Genomic DNA, 16,062 nt, shown 5'->3' with positions numbered 1-16,062 from the left:
TCCACTCAATACCTATTTTGTACTAGCAAATCTGGACTACTGGTACAGCCTTTTGTTTGGCCAAAAGATGTCAGGGATGAGCTGCGCATGATGTCTACCTTCACACAAGAACAAAGTAATGCAGTCTGCAAATTTAAACCTTTTGTTTTGAATTTCCAGTGACAGATTTCTCTGATGCGCTTCTGAAAATCACACATCATGATTTAATTGTTATTTCCAATAAAGACATCATTAAACCCTTGACCAGAAGTTCTTACAAAGAAGAGCTATTTCAGATACCGCTTAAGAAATCTATTTATTTCTTAGGGAGATAAAAGATTTAGGGGGCATTGGTTTTCAGATTGCAAAGATGTATCACATTTCACCAATTTAAAAATGAGGCAGCTATCGCAACATCTTAGTTGCTCCAACATGGGCAACAGGAAGATAATGTGTTGGTCACACTGTGCTTTTCTAAATGCAAGTCTTCTGAATGTGTTTTTCATGAGTAAGACATAAAGCAAATTGAGGCACAAGTTGCAGGTTAGAAAAGCCTTGGAATTTCCACAGCAGTGGTAGCAGTTCCTCTGTACCTACATAAAGGGAAAGACACCTCCTGAGTCTTTGACCAGTAAATACAATCTTAAGTTTAGTAGAAGATACTCTGGAACCTGCTTTTCCCCATTGGTGCCTCAGCGGCCCCAAAAGTCAGATTAAATGCAGTGAAACTGTTTTTCCTAATTATCGCATCCAATCTTCATGCTGGACATAATCACAGATACTGATAAGGCAAAGTGTTTTCAGTGACAGCTGAAAAATCCCGCTGTCTTCCACTGAGTTTCACTAGAGCAATTCACTGGGAGACTCAAACAATTGTTGATTATGCAGACATAAAGCAAAATCCAGTGCATGGACTAACAAATGAGGTTTTCAGAGTAGAAATTGTTTTTAGGCAAGTGAAATACAGCAGACAACCAACACGTGTATTGAGATGCTTCACATCTCTTTTCAGTACATCAGAATCAGTTACTTTTTCTTCTCAGTAGACTGACACTGCAGCTTCTACAGCACTCTGACGCCTGGCAGCAACTTTTCCAAACACCCTAAGATGAGACTTCTCTTGATAATGACTAAGAGTGACCACTGTTCATAAATGATTAACTTTGACTTATACAGTGAAAGTATAAAAGTTTGCAGAGGACATATTGCAATAATCACCAGAAATAAATGTCACCTCTCTTTTCTCCTCCTCCAGCTGTTTAAAGGTGTTCGCTTTGGTTTCATGATAACATTTGCATTTGGTTAAATCTGATCTTTCCATGCAAAAATCCACTCCGAAGCTAAGTAAAAGCAGAGCTGCTGTAGAATCTTTTAATCTCAAAGGATCTCTAACAGCATAACTTCAGTAACATCCCAGAGAAAGTCCATAGGGAGAGATTAAAAAGCAGTAGAGATAGTGATACAATTACAGCAGCGTGATAGCTACAACAGCTGAGTGAAAGCTATTGGTTCTCTGGTAATTAAGCGTAGCAGATAAGAGCAAATGAGCAAAAGCAAGGTTTTTACTTTTCTATACATTCCCACAAGAAGTACTTTTATATGAAACATCCACTATTTCTGGGGCTGTCAAGGGTGCATGACTAATGAACAGCAAAACAGAGAGCAAAACATCCTCACTATAGATATGTCCTGCCTTTCCATTTGCTCCTCTCTGCTGCCAATTCTACTTGTTGTGCTTGTACAGCTAATGTGGTACACTGCAGAAACTACACATAGAAAACAGGTAGCAGAACAAATTTGTACACCAGAACTTGACAGATGATCAAAGATTTCTCTAAAAAAACTGCAAGATCTTAGAACTAGTTTAGATTTACCTTCAAGTGAGTACAGTTTGGCTACATCTCCCTGCAACTACTGAGAAACATCAGGTTTTTATATTTTAGTGATATTGATGCTATATGAAAGCTCACAATGCCTTCAGCACAGCAATACTTCATTGGATCAACAGACTGTTGCTGCAAAGCAAATATCTTCCCTTGGTTCTAATGGCCTCTGGGTACATGGAAAGAGCATAGACTGGTACGGACACAAAATACTGGTGACATCCCACTGTTTTAGAGAGAAGAAAGAAGAAATTTCAAGAAGCTGAGCCACAAAGAATAGTGCAGAAGAGAGCACAAAACTGATTTCACAGGTACTGTAGTGGTATCAGCACCAACTCCATATTATTATAATGTGTGTGCTGCCATATCTCACATCACCATCTCCAGTGCAACAGAGCAAAACTTCAGCCATGGCCTTTGTTATGGTGATACAACCTGGAATCCCAGACACTTTGGAGAAATAAGATAAACCAGTTTTATGTGAGCTAATCTACTCTGGGAGAATATTTACAAATGGAGGTACAGCCATACAGAGGGCTAGAGGAAACAATTTTGCCTCCCAAACCATGTTGACACAAAAAGCTTTTTAGATGATGAGCTGCCCATTTGTAGTATAATTACTACCCAAACACACACAACCACAGTTAAAAAAAAAACAACCAAAAAAACAACCTCACATGATTATTACTTGTGTTGTTCACAAGTTATACTAAAACCTAGACTTCAACACACATTCTCATGAAATGGTGCAGAACAATTTCAGTTTCCAAGAGGAACATCTCACTATTGCACATCATGAAAATCCTGTTCTGATTTGGCACGTCACTGGTGTCTAACACCCTCTTCACATGCCAAGAATTTTAGGTCATTGTACCACTTACCACCACTTCTACTGAAGTCTATATTCTCGTAATTTATAAATGTCACTGTTCACAGAGTATAGAGAAATGGAAAGATTCCTCTCTTGCTCCAATTAAACGCTCAGTGTCACTCTCAATAGCAAGGCAAAAAGGCTGGCTCAATGGGAAGCAATAATGTACTTTCCACTATTTATGTGAGCCTATTGGAGTTCAGAGCAGACTCAAAATGTAGGCTGAGAAAGACTTTCAGACAACTTTCAGGCTTCTCTCATGTTTGTTTTAAGCAAAATACAGCTTTACAACAGAAAGGGTTGGGGTTTTTGTTCCATTATTCTTTATGTGCTTACTGAAATAAATTCAGAATCTGGACAAGAAGAAGTGAATATTCACAGGAGCTGTACTTTTTATCTGTCACTGATGGATAGCCTAAAAAACTTACAAAATGAATTCATAAATACCACACCACATTCAACCTGCAAAAGTTGTTTTGTTGTTTTGTTTTGTTTTAAATATAAAAAGAACTGCTTTCAAAGAAAGCTGCACAAATACCAAACAAAGTTACGTTAATGTCTACAACTCTGCAAGTAAGCACAGCAAAACCCCAGTAAGGACTGGACCTAAGGGGGTACTTTGCTTTCAGTCATCAGAATACTAAAGAATGATATACAGGGAAAGTACATACGAGGAGAGAAGTCAGAAATCTGATGAAGTACAGAATATCATTCCAGTATATGTCTAGCACTATCAGCCTCTAGAGAGGAATAATATAAAGCTGATTATCATTTTCATTATTCTCCATATACCTCCTATGCCTGTTTAGTTTGCATATGGAAGTTCATAGTCTGAAACTGTTATAAACATGACATGAGCAGTGAAAGGAACAAGAAAGAAAAAAAGCAACCTTCTTGATTATATAAAGGCAAAGCTTTCAACAAAAGCTTTCTTTATGCAGAGGCAGATACTTCCAAAATAGGTATTAGAATACTAATTAAGCACCAAAGAATTTTCTGTTTCATCTAGCTAATACTTATCTTCATTATCTGGTATCCATTCTTCACCAGCAAATCTCTCCCTGACAGGTTGCCTCCCCTTAGCAGGATACTATACGAAAACTCCTTGCCTGCACAGACCTGCCTGTGGATTCTGCTCAAAGCTCAGTCAGTTCCACAGGAATGCCTTGTAAATCCTAAATTGGATCATTAATCACAGTCTCTATTTTGAACACTTTTCCAAGAGTACAGACTGAGTTTTTCTTGACATGTAAAAGATACTTCAAAAATACTGAAATTCATTGGGAAGAGCCAAGGAAAATATCATCTGGGTAGACAGCATTAAGAGCAAAAGCAAAGGTTAATGACCAGAATGGTATACTTAATTTGACTGTAAGTTAATAGCTTCTCCATTGCATGGAGGAACAAAGCAATTCTGATCTCAAATCGGAACTCCTTCTGACGCATACAGTGAAAATCACAAATCATATTAATGCATGAAGAACAGGTATTGGGACTCATTATCAGTTCTTGATAGAGAACAGCCATGAGAGCAACCTACATACTGGAAGCAGCAGTATAACTTAGGCAAATAGTCTTTGCTGGATCAATGTAGATGTCAGGGAAAAGCTTCAAGGGTTGAGATTGTTCAGTAAGCATTCACTCTTGATCTGGTAGTTACACTTCAATTCTATTAAAGATTTTTTTTTTTAAAGCAGTATTTACATTGCCAATTGCTGTGATATCCAATCACCACAATACACTAAATCAACTCAGCAGAAAAAGCAGAAGAATATTAAAGCTGTTGCAGATGCCAAATTTCTGTCTGGAAGGCACATTGGCATGAATTGTACATGGATTTGGATTTACAGGCTGGTACTTTCACATTAAGTCCAACACAAGACTTACAGAATTTCTGCATGGAAAAAACCATCTAGATGCACTAATGCCCTAATGTAGATAGGTATACATATCATCATTTTCCTTTTTCCAACACACCAGTGCAGGTGCAGCTGTTTGCTTTGAATTCATTATCATCAATGAGCCTTGTTCCAAGAAGGCTGTGCCATACATTGCAGTTACAAAAGAAAGAACGTCCTTTCAGCAGAACTCAGTTTGACAGATGTATCGCACAAAAAGACGGCGTATTTAGCCAGACAGTCAAAAACATCATCCACTGTAACACTCGGGGCTCTTTCCAACAGGCTTAGAACCAAGATGCAATCACATCCTCAGTACAAAGGAAGAAAACCCTTTTTGTCATCTCATTCAGACCCATTGCAAAAGCCACACCAACTTTGTGGAAAGTTGAGCTGGCTCAGGATGCTGTGAGGTAGCAATCTAAGGCCCTAAAGCACTAAGCTATGCTTCCTGCTCCCCCAGCCCCAATTCAGACAGAATCATATCTATGCACTCACTTGGGATAAAGCTTTAATTCCTGGCAACTGGCCTTTACACTACTCTTTCCCTGCCCCAATGAAAAACAACCTGAAACTTGGGATTTATATTCAGCCTTATAAATTCCCCTGCACTGTTCACAGCACAGTCTCATTAATAGCTACCACAGCACCCCTGAGGCAGCAGAATGAAGGGAACAAGCAGTCTGGCATAAAGCTCTTCAAGCCTGCACCAATGCCAAGAATGAATCCACACACATTAAGCTAACTATTGTGCCAAACTGACATTTTACTCCCATGTTATTTTGTCAGCAGCAGAAATTAGGATGGTTTTATTTTGTCCAATCAGAATTTCATCTCAAATGAAAGAAGTCATTTTCATCTAAGATATAAATTGAATTTCACTTTGAATTAGAAAAGAACCTAGATGCAAATAACACATGAGGCACAGTTAACAAAGTTGCATTAACTTCTGTGTTAAAACCGTATGCTTTAAAGTAAATGATGAACTTTATTTTCAGTTTTCTTCTGTCTTTCTTGCTGGGGGGAAAAAAACAACAACAACAACAACAAATTCATACTACATATAACAACTCTCTGTGTATAAAACAGAACTATTTATAGAGAGAGAATCCTACTACCACCAGTACACAAAAAGATGCCCTTGTCAAAATGGGTCCCACTCATTCAGATTGATAACTGAAGGATTTACAGTTGTGAATATATGTTGAACCTCCTACAGTACTCGACAAACCAGATTCAGAGATCAAGTGTGACACTAGCAATACTAAACTTGACTTTTCAAGCAGATGGAACAAATCCCCGTGTCTTTGCTTGGTATCTAAGACCATTCACCTTTACTCTTCCTTCCGAAATAAAGCCACCTCATTTCCCATGAGCTTGCTGTGGCTTTCTGTTACTTGATTTGGCAGTTCTGTCAGTTTTGTCCTCTTTTCCAGCTCAACACAAGTAACTGCTTTATAAATAAATATGCACCTAAGGAGGAGTTTACTTGATAAGCATTCAGCCAGATTCACTTCCAAAAGCTTTCTGTGATCTGGTGGCTGTTATTCAGGATCTGAGTGCTGCAGTCCAGCCTTGACAGAACTGGCTATAATAGGCGAGTGAAAGGTAAATTTGTCACATCTCTTACCTGGCCACATTTGTGAAGGCTTAAATCTAGTCCACATGTAAACTCAGTATGATGCTCAACTGTTTCCAGCAAAGGGTTAGGCTTGGAAAAGTCCCAGAATCTATATAGAAAGGGAGGGTGGGAGGAAGAAAAAAGAAAAAAAAAATAATCAAACAAACCACAATTAAAGTAATTGAAAGGCCATTTAAAAAATATAATTTGAGATATTGACAAATCTGTTGCTGCCAGGATATTTAAAAGAGCAAACTCATCCACTTAGGAAACATAACTAATCATACTCCTGCAAAGCCATCTGCTGATTTGCATAAATTAAACCTCACTGGGTAAAACCATCTTTGTCTCTTGTTGCTGAAAGTGAGATCAAAATTGGCACCAAAGACCAGCACTTGGGACATTACTAAAACAGACAAAAATGTAGGATAGAATATTCTCATCATATTTCTTGATAGCTGGATAATTGTATCCCTGTAAGATATCAGTTCAAATTATGATTTTTCTTAATTTTTGGTATCGTTCAGTACAAGATGTTTATTTATGGAAAACTACACGTTCGTGTATGACATTGGCCATTCTTTGTCTCTAATTTGAGACTGTGCTTCTGAGAAACATTATAATTCAATAACAAATTTGTACTACAAAGATCAGTGGCACTACGCAGTTAACACCAGTCTAATGATGGCACAAAAGAAATATTTGTTTTGGGGTTTTTTTTTTGATTATATGGTATTTCTTAGAAAAGCCCACAAGCTGCAGAGCACTGCACATTCTAGAGGGTGGTCGCTGTAACCAGGTTTTCTAGTTTGAATTTTCTGACGGTGGTCAATCAGATGCTTTATTTCTTCGCTAACAATCACAGAGTCTCATTGTGTTACTCTGATTGGGGACAGTGAAAATAATTAATAAGAATGATTCGTTATCAGACTAACTACACTGAGTGCTCTTTATGTTCAAACCAATTCAGGCAAAATAACAAACACTGGAGCCAGCAAGGTCAGTTTGTTTAATACGTAAATGTTATTTCCTTAATAAATGACCAAAGAGGTATCAGTACAATGGCTGTGTCATAGCAACAATCCTCTTAACTTTTTCCTAGTACCTGAGATCTAGGATAAACAACCTATTTTGCAAGAGAGAAGGGCAAAAAGCCCATCTCAGCATTTTCATCCTCATCCATTTGTTCATAAGAAGGTAAAGAAAGGTCAAAAAAGGTACAGTCTTAGGATTGAAAACCACTGATGACAATTTCATGGTGGCTCTGATAATTTACTGCAGTATGAAGTGAGAAATGCTATCTGTAGCCCAGCTTTCAATACTAGCATGTTCTGCTCACTCTTTGATCCCCAATTTGTCTTTTTTCTTTTAATGGAAAGATGCACTTTCAATTAAAGAAAACAACATATACTTAGATGCTGCCATTGTTAAAGATTCATTACATTAAGATTTTAGTTACCAATGTTTAATATTTATACAAACAGAGCTGTATATAAGAAAAAATTAAAAAGAAAATACATACAAATACATACACAAATATCCCTTTGCGGTATTCTTCAACAATGTTATAATGCTATAAAAAGCAGCAGAAATTTGTTTTGCTAGAAGAAAGATATTATCTCACTTATGAGGTTGCATCATTTGGTGAGTAACTCCTGTGGTCAACATTTTCCTAACTTAAAGAGAAATTCTACCTCATAACACTGTTTTTAAAGAAAGCCAGCACATGCAGGCAGGAAAATGGCAGTGAATTTATGAACTGCACGAACATCACATTTATTAATATTTGATATAATATTTAGCATAAAATTGTAATTCTTGTCTTAATACCAAAAGGAAGCACTGGAAAGAAAAGATATGCTTAACACTGGTCTGTGAGTGATTCTGACTTCCACGGCCGTAATAAAGTTAAATCATAATTGAAAAGTTACAATCAGTTTTGAAGTAGGTTAATTTCACCAGATGTAATGCTTGAGGCTCTGATTACCACCAGCAACTTTGCTACCAATGAAACTTCTTAGAACATTATGTGGGTTTCCATCAACTGAGGCATTTAAATTAACACGTTCTACTGCAGAGGTTTCAGTTTCATGCTAGAAAAATGCCAGCGATAAGTATTTCAACTATCTGGAAGATAATTTTTAGTTGGGAAAAAAGAAAAACAGAAAAAAAAAAAAAAGTGCAATGGAGCAAAGCAAAACACTTTCTCAGCTTGAAGGAAAAACAAAACAAAACAAAAAGGACAAGTAACTGAAGTAAAACATAAAAAAATAAAAAATAAAGGTTTTTTGTGAGCAGCATTATTCCTGAAGTTCTGAAGACTTCTTTGTGATCCACGTCATTGAACTTGCACTTGATGGGCAGGTAGAGTCTGTAGTTCACCTTAAAGCTTCTTTCAGATTTGCTATCTAGTGCAGAATAAACCTTCAACAAAAACTTGCCTCTTTACCCCATAGGCAAGATTCTGTGAACACATTTCAAGATCTGGCTTGATACCAGCTTAATGAAGTTCTTCAATTTATCAGATCATCTGTTTAGATCTGGGTGAGCACTGTCTGTGCCTAATGCAACAGGATCTTTTTATACTGAAGAGATTCCAAATATATAAAATTATGATTCCGGTAAGAGATGACACTGAAGTTCTCTCAAACTGAATTTTGATAGAGATAAGGCTTAAAAACATGCATGCAGATCTTAATAAGTCCTGGAAATGTTCCTGTACTTTGCACATTTCCGGGCATTTTAATGATTCATTTGTTTTAAAACTGATTTTTTGAATTAACATGCCTAGTTGTTTTTTTTTTCCCTTTGAGTTCTTCCAAAGAGTAAGGAGTTTGTCTTGATGAAGGATCTATAAGACAGAGGACTAAATACATATCCTTATACTTAAGTACCAAAAAGTAAAGTTCAGATCTACCACGCCTTTTATATATTTCTCAGTTACCAGCATAAAGTTGGCATGGGAACTAGTTTTCAATAGCTTGTGCACACAAGCAATCATAATTTTTAAAGGACTGCCATGCCATACTGTTCTATGGATTACTACAAAATGAGGCTAAAAACCAACAGGTCTTAAGTACTACGGAATATAAAAGTAATGCCATGCGCTGGAATCTGAACTTCTCTTACCTATTTATATTTTTGTCAAGTATTTTTCTTGTTAAATTGTAACGTGCATAATCTTGCACATACACAGTCATGCCCCCACATGTGTATGTATGTGCAAGTCCATACATGCCAGTATGCATGCATGTATGTGTATGTAGGGAGTATTGTGCATCCATTCGAACTCAGAACATTCCTCAGAGAACTCTACCTCTTACTCCTTGCAAATGACAGTAAAGTAATGTGGTAGAGGTACATCACAATATTATACTCTTTAGGAGAGACATTCCCAAAATATTGCAGTGACAAGTTTCCCCCATTATACATAATATTTTACTTGTGCTGCATTTTTCAAAGACTTCCACATACTGTTCACTCATGCTAAAACCATGATTTTTAGGAACTAATGATTTTAGAAAACTCCTAAATAATTATATTTCATTTCTACATCTCTGATCCTGTTTCTCTGGTCACAGCAATTAATTGTTTGGACAGAAGAATTATGCCAAGAGTAAAACATGGCATTCTGTGAAAATGTCTTCACTCTTTGCATTTACAGGCACCATGGTATATGAGATAGAAGTTCTCCCCATCTTTGCTGAAAGCTTCGTAAACTAAATGTCAGAGCTGAAAATGCACTACATTTTGCATGAAGCAAAGCTAGACCTTACATGAAGTGCATTAGTGCCAAACCTGAAGGATATACAGTTGGTGTCAAAAAGGGGAAGAGCAATGGGATGCATTAAAATCACTTAAATGCATTGACCATTCATTATGGTGATTATCAATCATACTGTTCAGACAAAGCCACTGGAAAAAAAACAACAACAACAATCACCACTTTTTATTTTGGACTCTGAAGCCTTTTGAGAAACCATACGTGGCAAACCAGCTGGCACCGAGTCAGTAGAGGACGCTAAAGAAGATCACATAAATAAACCTCCACAGACTGCTGTGCAGTATTGTATGACAAGTAAGCCCTAGACATAAATAAAATTAGGCATTTTATATAAGACAGAATGCTGATGCAGCAGTCTGTAAGGTTATATACGTACAGACAACACAGCACTTAGACTGTCAGGCTCCTGGCAGCAGCCACACAACAGAGGATTTCACTGGCCAGGCACTACCCCTTATTACACTAAGCAAGAGAATAACAATTAATGTAAACTTAGGAAGAAGCTCTCAAGAACCTTTGTCCTTAGCAGCTCACCATACTGGAATGTGGCAAAGGATAAAGGATCCTCAGAAAAGAGAGGCTATGATGGTGGCAACATCCCACTAAATCTCTACCATCCCCTAAGAGGCTACAGCTGTGCAGTTGCACATAGACTTCTTATTACCCATTTGCTTCCTCTGTTGCATACAGGTATCAGTCTGCTTTCAGAGGGCAACTTAGAAAGCCTCTAACATAATGCTGTTCTGCACACACTTCTCTGATCCTCACACCTTCACTTCTCTTCAGGTTACAGTCACTCTTTCCTAACATTTCTCTACTTCAAAGCCCTCCTCACTAAGTTATCAAGTCTGTTAGCATACATGTTCTCCTTGCCCTACTTTATCAGATGGATTTTATTCCTGCCTTGAAGCATCCATAGCTCAAAAGAAGGCCCCATGGTAAAAAAAACAAAAACCTGTCACTTCAGTGATTCCTGGTGTGGGGTTTTACAAACAATAATTATTTTCTATTTTAAAACCAAAATTGTTTCACAATCTGAGACTGACACAATAGACATTATGTGCCTATAGGCAAAAAGTAATAATCAAATATAACTTCAGGAATTCAGAAATAAATTGGTTTAGAAATTTCCTTTTCCAAACCAACATGCAATACCTGATTTGTACATATTTGAATACATGTAAGTGAACACTGAGTCTTAATCACTTACTTTAGATTAAAATTTAAAGCCTATGCTGTCCTGTACTCATAAAGTATGTTATATCTAGGACAGCATAAAATGCAAGCCTTTGCATTAATAATTCACGAAATGAGATATAGAAATATCACAAGCTATACAACTGCATATGGAATAGAGGTTTGCTTTCTCATCAAAGAGAATTTGAAACCGGTGAAGTTGTCCATCTATCCTACAAACAGGTGCAACATCAGCTTTCTTGTACACCAGGTACACCAACCTATACATACTAGGCATTTTTAAACACCTTGTCAGTGAAAGAAAGTTTTCTCCCCTGCTAGTATTTCTAATAAACTTATCAATGGGTTTCAACATGGTTCCACTTGTTAAGAAACAGAAAGAAGCAGCTAATTTGTATTAAAGCAGTCAGCTGTACTATACAACACTCACCAATTCTTACTAGTTTTACTGGGTAGCCAAGGGGACTTGCTGAAGTACCATCTAAACAACTTCAGCATACATACTGAGGAACGATACTAAAATTCCTTGGATACTGGTAGAATCAAAAAAAAAAAAATCATTATAAAAGCTTCAATAAAAACAAATCACAGAAACATATAAAACACATTCATCCTAGAGGTTATTACCTTCCTATCAGAGACTACCACAGTTGGATACAACTATGTGCAGCAGAATGATGTGAAAAGGCCTACAGAAAGCATCTGTCAGTGCAGAAAGGAGTGACTGACATAGTTTTTAAGGAAAGAGCCCATATATTTTCAACACATCTTATGATGAGAGACAACATCTAGGAGCAACATTAACTGCACTTCACTGTCTGTGCTAGAATTATTTTCTATCAGAAGCAAAATTAAGAAGGATTATTTATTCTATGCAATAAAAAAAATATTACTGTACCTCACAGTAAAATCATAGGAGCAGGAAGCCAATAAAGTTGCATGGAATGGCGAAAACTGTAAGAAGACAAAACAGAACAACTTTTAAAGCAAAAAATCATGAGCAGATACAGACTTACAGCAATTAGAAAGTTACCAAAGTTTAGCTATTTAAGCTGCCTTTGTAGATATGCATGATGCTGCAACTATACAGATTATGTCAACAAATTTCCCCACCGTGCTTTTAATTACAGGCATTGTTTTGTGAGATTGTGGTTCAAGTTTCTTTCATTACAGCACTTCTAAGTAACCCTGCTGTAAAGTTAAGAAGTTTTAGAACAGTCATAAACACTCATATTCTGCTTTTGGCTGACAACCTAAGTACCAGCTCACTAAGCACAGAAAGCTTTACAAAAGCTGTGTAACTTCGAAAGTTAGGCTTGAGCTATTGCCACAACTGCCAGGAGAGCAATGTACGTTGTTACATGCAGGATATCACTTGCTCAGGATTGTTAGGTACAGCCACAAAAAACAGTGTGTTTGCATTTGCACACTGAAAAGGACCCAAGATTTATTTTGGGGAAAGGAACAAGAGAAGAAAGAATAAAGAAAAGATATGTAGGAACAATTAAGAGAAAGGAGAATTTCTGTGCTAATTATACAATCATCTCCTGATAACTACAGCACTGAAGCAACCAGCATGTCAATCTGTAGTGATGCCCCGAGTTCAGCAGCTAACAGGTGAATTCAGGATGGTGTGCCTTACAAACCAAGTTGTGTTATATTTAACACAATTGATCAGCCTCTTCTCAGCCAAGAACAAGGGAGCACATGAAATTAGTAGGCAAGTATTTAAAGAACACCTTGGCTAAGCTGTAAAATTCTGCCAAGGACTTGCTTGTTTTTGAATATCAAGTTCATAGTAGCAAGTTTCCCACATTCCCCCATTGCAGCTTTGTTCAAATGTTTTCAGAAGAAGCAAAAACATCTTTTCAAAGCTGAAAAGTTTTGCCACTGACCTTAAATATCCTAGTCACTTTCAGGGACAGGATTTTCAGCAAGAGCAGTCAGCAGAGCCAGCCTGTTGCACAGCTCTCTAATTGCTAGTGCCAGCATAGCACAGGGGGAAGGAAAATCTTAGTTTGGGTAGGGTCCTGGTGTCTCTCCTTGTAGCCAACTGGTGAGACACACCACACAACCATGGATACACTGTACCACCTCTAAATGTCAGCCTACCTTCTTAGATCTTACACCCACAGAGGCCGCGTTTAACTCCCAGGGACAGCTATAAAAGCCTGCTAAAATAGAAGTCACACATTCCCACATACCTCTTCCTTACACAAGTACACATACACAGCCACTCCACTGCCTCCTTAAAACCATTTAAGGAATTATTCTCAAAGTTCTACTGCTAGCCAGCTCCTAAGAATCACTGAAAGATACCTCAGGAAACAGGGAGAATTATGAGACAAATGGAAACTTACCTAAGAATACAAAAATACCCTACTTGGTCAGGTCAACAGTCTTCTAGTCCAGTGTTTTGACTTCAATAAAGGCAATAGAAAATGCTATATAGAAAGAGACTGAGAATTCAGTCACCGGTCAACTATTTCTTCCATACAATATTTCTAGCTGCTAGAAGATTACTATCAGAGAATCATAGAATCACTGCAGTTAGAGGAGACCCTTAGAGATCATCTGGTCTATCCCCACTGCTCAATGCAGGGTCAACTAAAGCTAAAGGCTGCATCCAATTGGATTAATATCTCTAAGGGCGGAGACCTGTTTCTGCAACTCCAAACTAGACTAAATAATTAAATTCTTATGCTTAAATGGAATTTTCTGTATTTCAGTTTGTGCCCCATGCCTCCTACCCTCTCATTAGATCCCACTGAAGAGAGGGCTAATTCCAGAGGTCTATCACGTGATGTGTTAAAGTACTTACACCTGTTTGTAATATTTGAAAGCTCATCAATCTGCTAGACATAAAAAAAGTCTTTCAATTTCCAAGAACTCTACCATCTAAAATCTTCAACGCATTTTTTTCCCTAGTTCTTAGATCACATATAATAATATTGCTTAAAGTGTATGCTTAAAGCGTAACGATTCAAGGATAGGCAACAGTGAATAAATTGCAACTTACTTTCACTCTTCTGACAGCATAGGTATGACCAAGGAGGATGAACATTGGCTGCCGGACATTTCTCAAATCCCAGCCTTTCAAACTGCAGTCAACTGCACCAGTTACCAGCAAGTTCTGATGATTCCACACAACACAGATGTATTAGGACAACTTAAATATCAAATTGCAAAGAAGTTAGAGAGATAAAACAATAAGGCAGATCAAAAAATATAGATGCATAAATCATAAATGTGGTCTCCAGTATGTAAATTAAAGACAACAGAGAAGCGTGAGCTGTCTCCACTAAAAAATATACTGCCCACTATGGAAAAGAGTGAGCAAAACTTCAGACCAATCTGATCATTTATCTTTTGAAACAATGTTCTTCTGGAAATGCAGCCAGCAAATGAGAGTAAAAGAGCAACTAGCCCTGCTTTTATTCCCATATAACTAGAAGGTGCATTAATGCTTCAGGAGAAACAAACAAAGAAAAAACCCTGCTACTTAATAAAAGTGGCTCACGTAAGAAAACAGTTGAACAAACAGGATTATACCTCATCATACTTGCACCAGTCACAGCTCAAGATCTCAGCCTGGTGGGCTGGTATCACGAGTCTGACTCCTGGGGCTTTCACATCCCAAATTCTTAAAGTCTGGTCACCTGAAACAAAGAAAAATTCATTCAGCAGTGATGAACTGAGTCTGGGATACAGTTAATCCACTAGTATTTAGGTAACAACCATTTATTAGTTCCATGAAATATAAATTATAGAAAGACACTCGAACCAAATAAAGTATGGATATAATAGACACAGATTAAAGCAATGTGCAAAAGGAATAAGAACTTAGTATTGCTCTTCCATTGCAAAAAAAGAATTTCATTTTATTACTAATAATTCAGTTACTCTTTAAAATTCTGATTTGATCAAAAGGAATCCATGACTGTGTGGTGTTTATTCAAGAGGCAAATGAAATCAGTAGAAGTTGTGTCCAAACATCCATGATTGGTACAGAAAGACTAAATCAGTACTGTCTAAACTAAAATCTTTGCTTCACATTGCTACTGAAGAAATTTCTCCATCAGTAACACTTCTGAAAATCTTCAAATTGGTTATCATCAGCATGCAGCTTAGATACAAGCATTTTGATGCTTTTGAAGCCCAGTTGGTCGCTCTCCATAAAACGTACAGACCGGCACAGGAAATCACAGCTCCTTTCAATAATCCTTTTATTAATCCCCCATTTTACTTCCACTACTTTCAGGAGCAAGGATAACTGCTGCCCTGCATACATAAAGCACTCCTGGCAATGTCACACTGAAGCCCTAAACATCCCCACGGTGGTTATAAAAACAGCATGGCATATGGTGAGAAGAAACACAACTAGCAGGATCTTGGCAAAAGCGGCAGCATGTCCACCCCTCTGCCAGCCCTGCCAGCCTCAGGACAGATTTCACCTCAAGTTTTAAGTCTTCTGAAGAAGATTGTTACTTGAAGATGTAACAATGGACTTCTTCGAAACTTATTCTTCCAGTTTCATTGAATAACACAGATTTGAAGGGGAACCTCATATCTCACTACAGACAAAAAAACATTTCAAAGCAAATAAATACTTCCCCACGTGGAATAGAATGAAATGCTACAGAGATCAGCCATTATAGTGTTATTATAACCAAAAATGTTTGGAAAAGAATACTCAAGGCAGTAACAACTTTGACACCAAAAATATAATTGTCCCAGTTCTTTCCTGTTTTTTTAATAGAAAATGCTGACCCACAAGAAAATCAGTTATTTCACATTTTTCCTTTCTTTATCTTCCTACAAAAATGCTA

General features: G+C 37.3%; 1 protein-coding gene across 1 annotated transcript in view; it reads right to left on the bottom strand.

The window, feature by feature from the left end:
- Positions 1-16,062, bottom strand: part of PEX7 (peroxisomal biogenesis factor 7) — a 35,623-nt gene that overhangs the window by 6,985 nt on the left and 12,576 nt on the right. The window contains exons 6-9 of the mRNA XM_048936325.1: positions 14,786-14,892; positions 14,253-14,366; positions 12,132-12,187; positions 6,262-6,361 (exon numbers count right to left, since the gene is read on the bottom strand). Coding sequence (XP_048792282.1) covers positions 6,262-6,361; positions 12,132-12,187; positions 14,253-14,366; positions 14,786-14,892 — 377 coding nt within the window. The remainder of the gene's footprint in view (positions 1-6,261; positions 6,362-12,131; positions 12,188-14,252; positions 14,367-14,785; positions 14,893-16,062) is intronic.

This window comes from Lagopus muta, chromosome 2 (genome assembly GCF_023343835.1).
Source record: "Lagopus muta isolate bLagMut1 chromosome 2, bLagMut1 primary, whole genome shotgun sequence".
Classification (NCBI taxonomy): Eukaryota; Metazoa; Chordata; class Aves; order Galliformes; family Phasianidae; genus Lagopus; species Lagopus muta.
The sequence above is the reverse complement of the archived record's forward strand: the minus strand, read 5'-3'. Positions and strand labels throughout refer to the sequence as shown.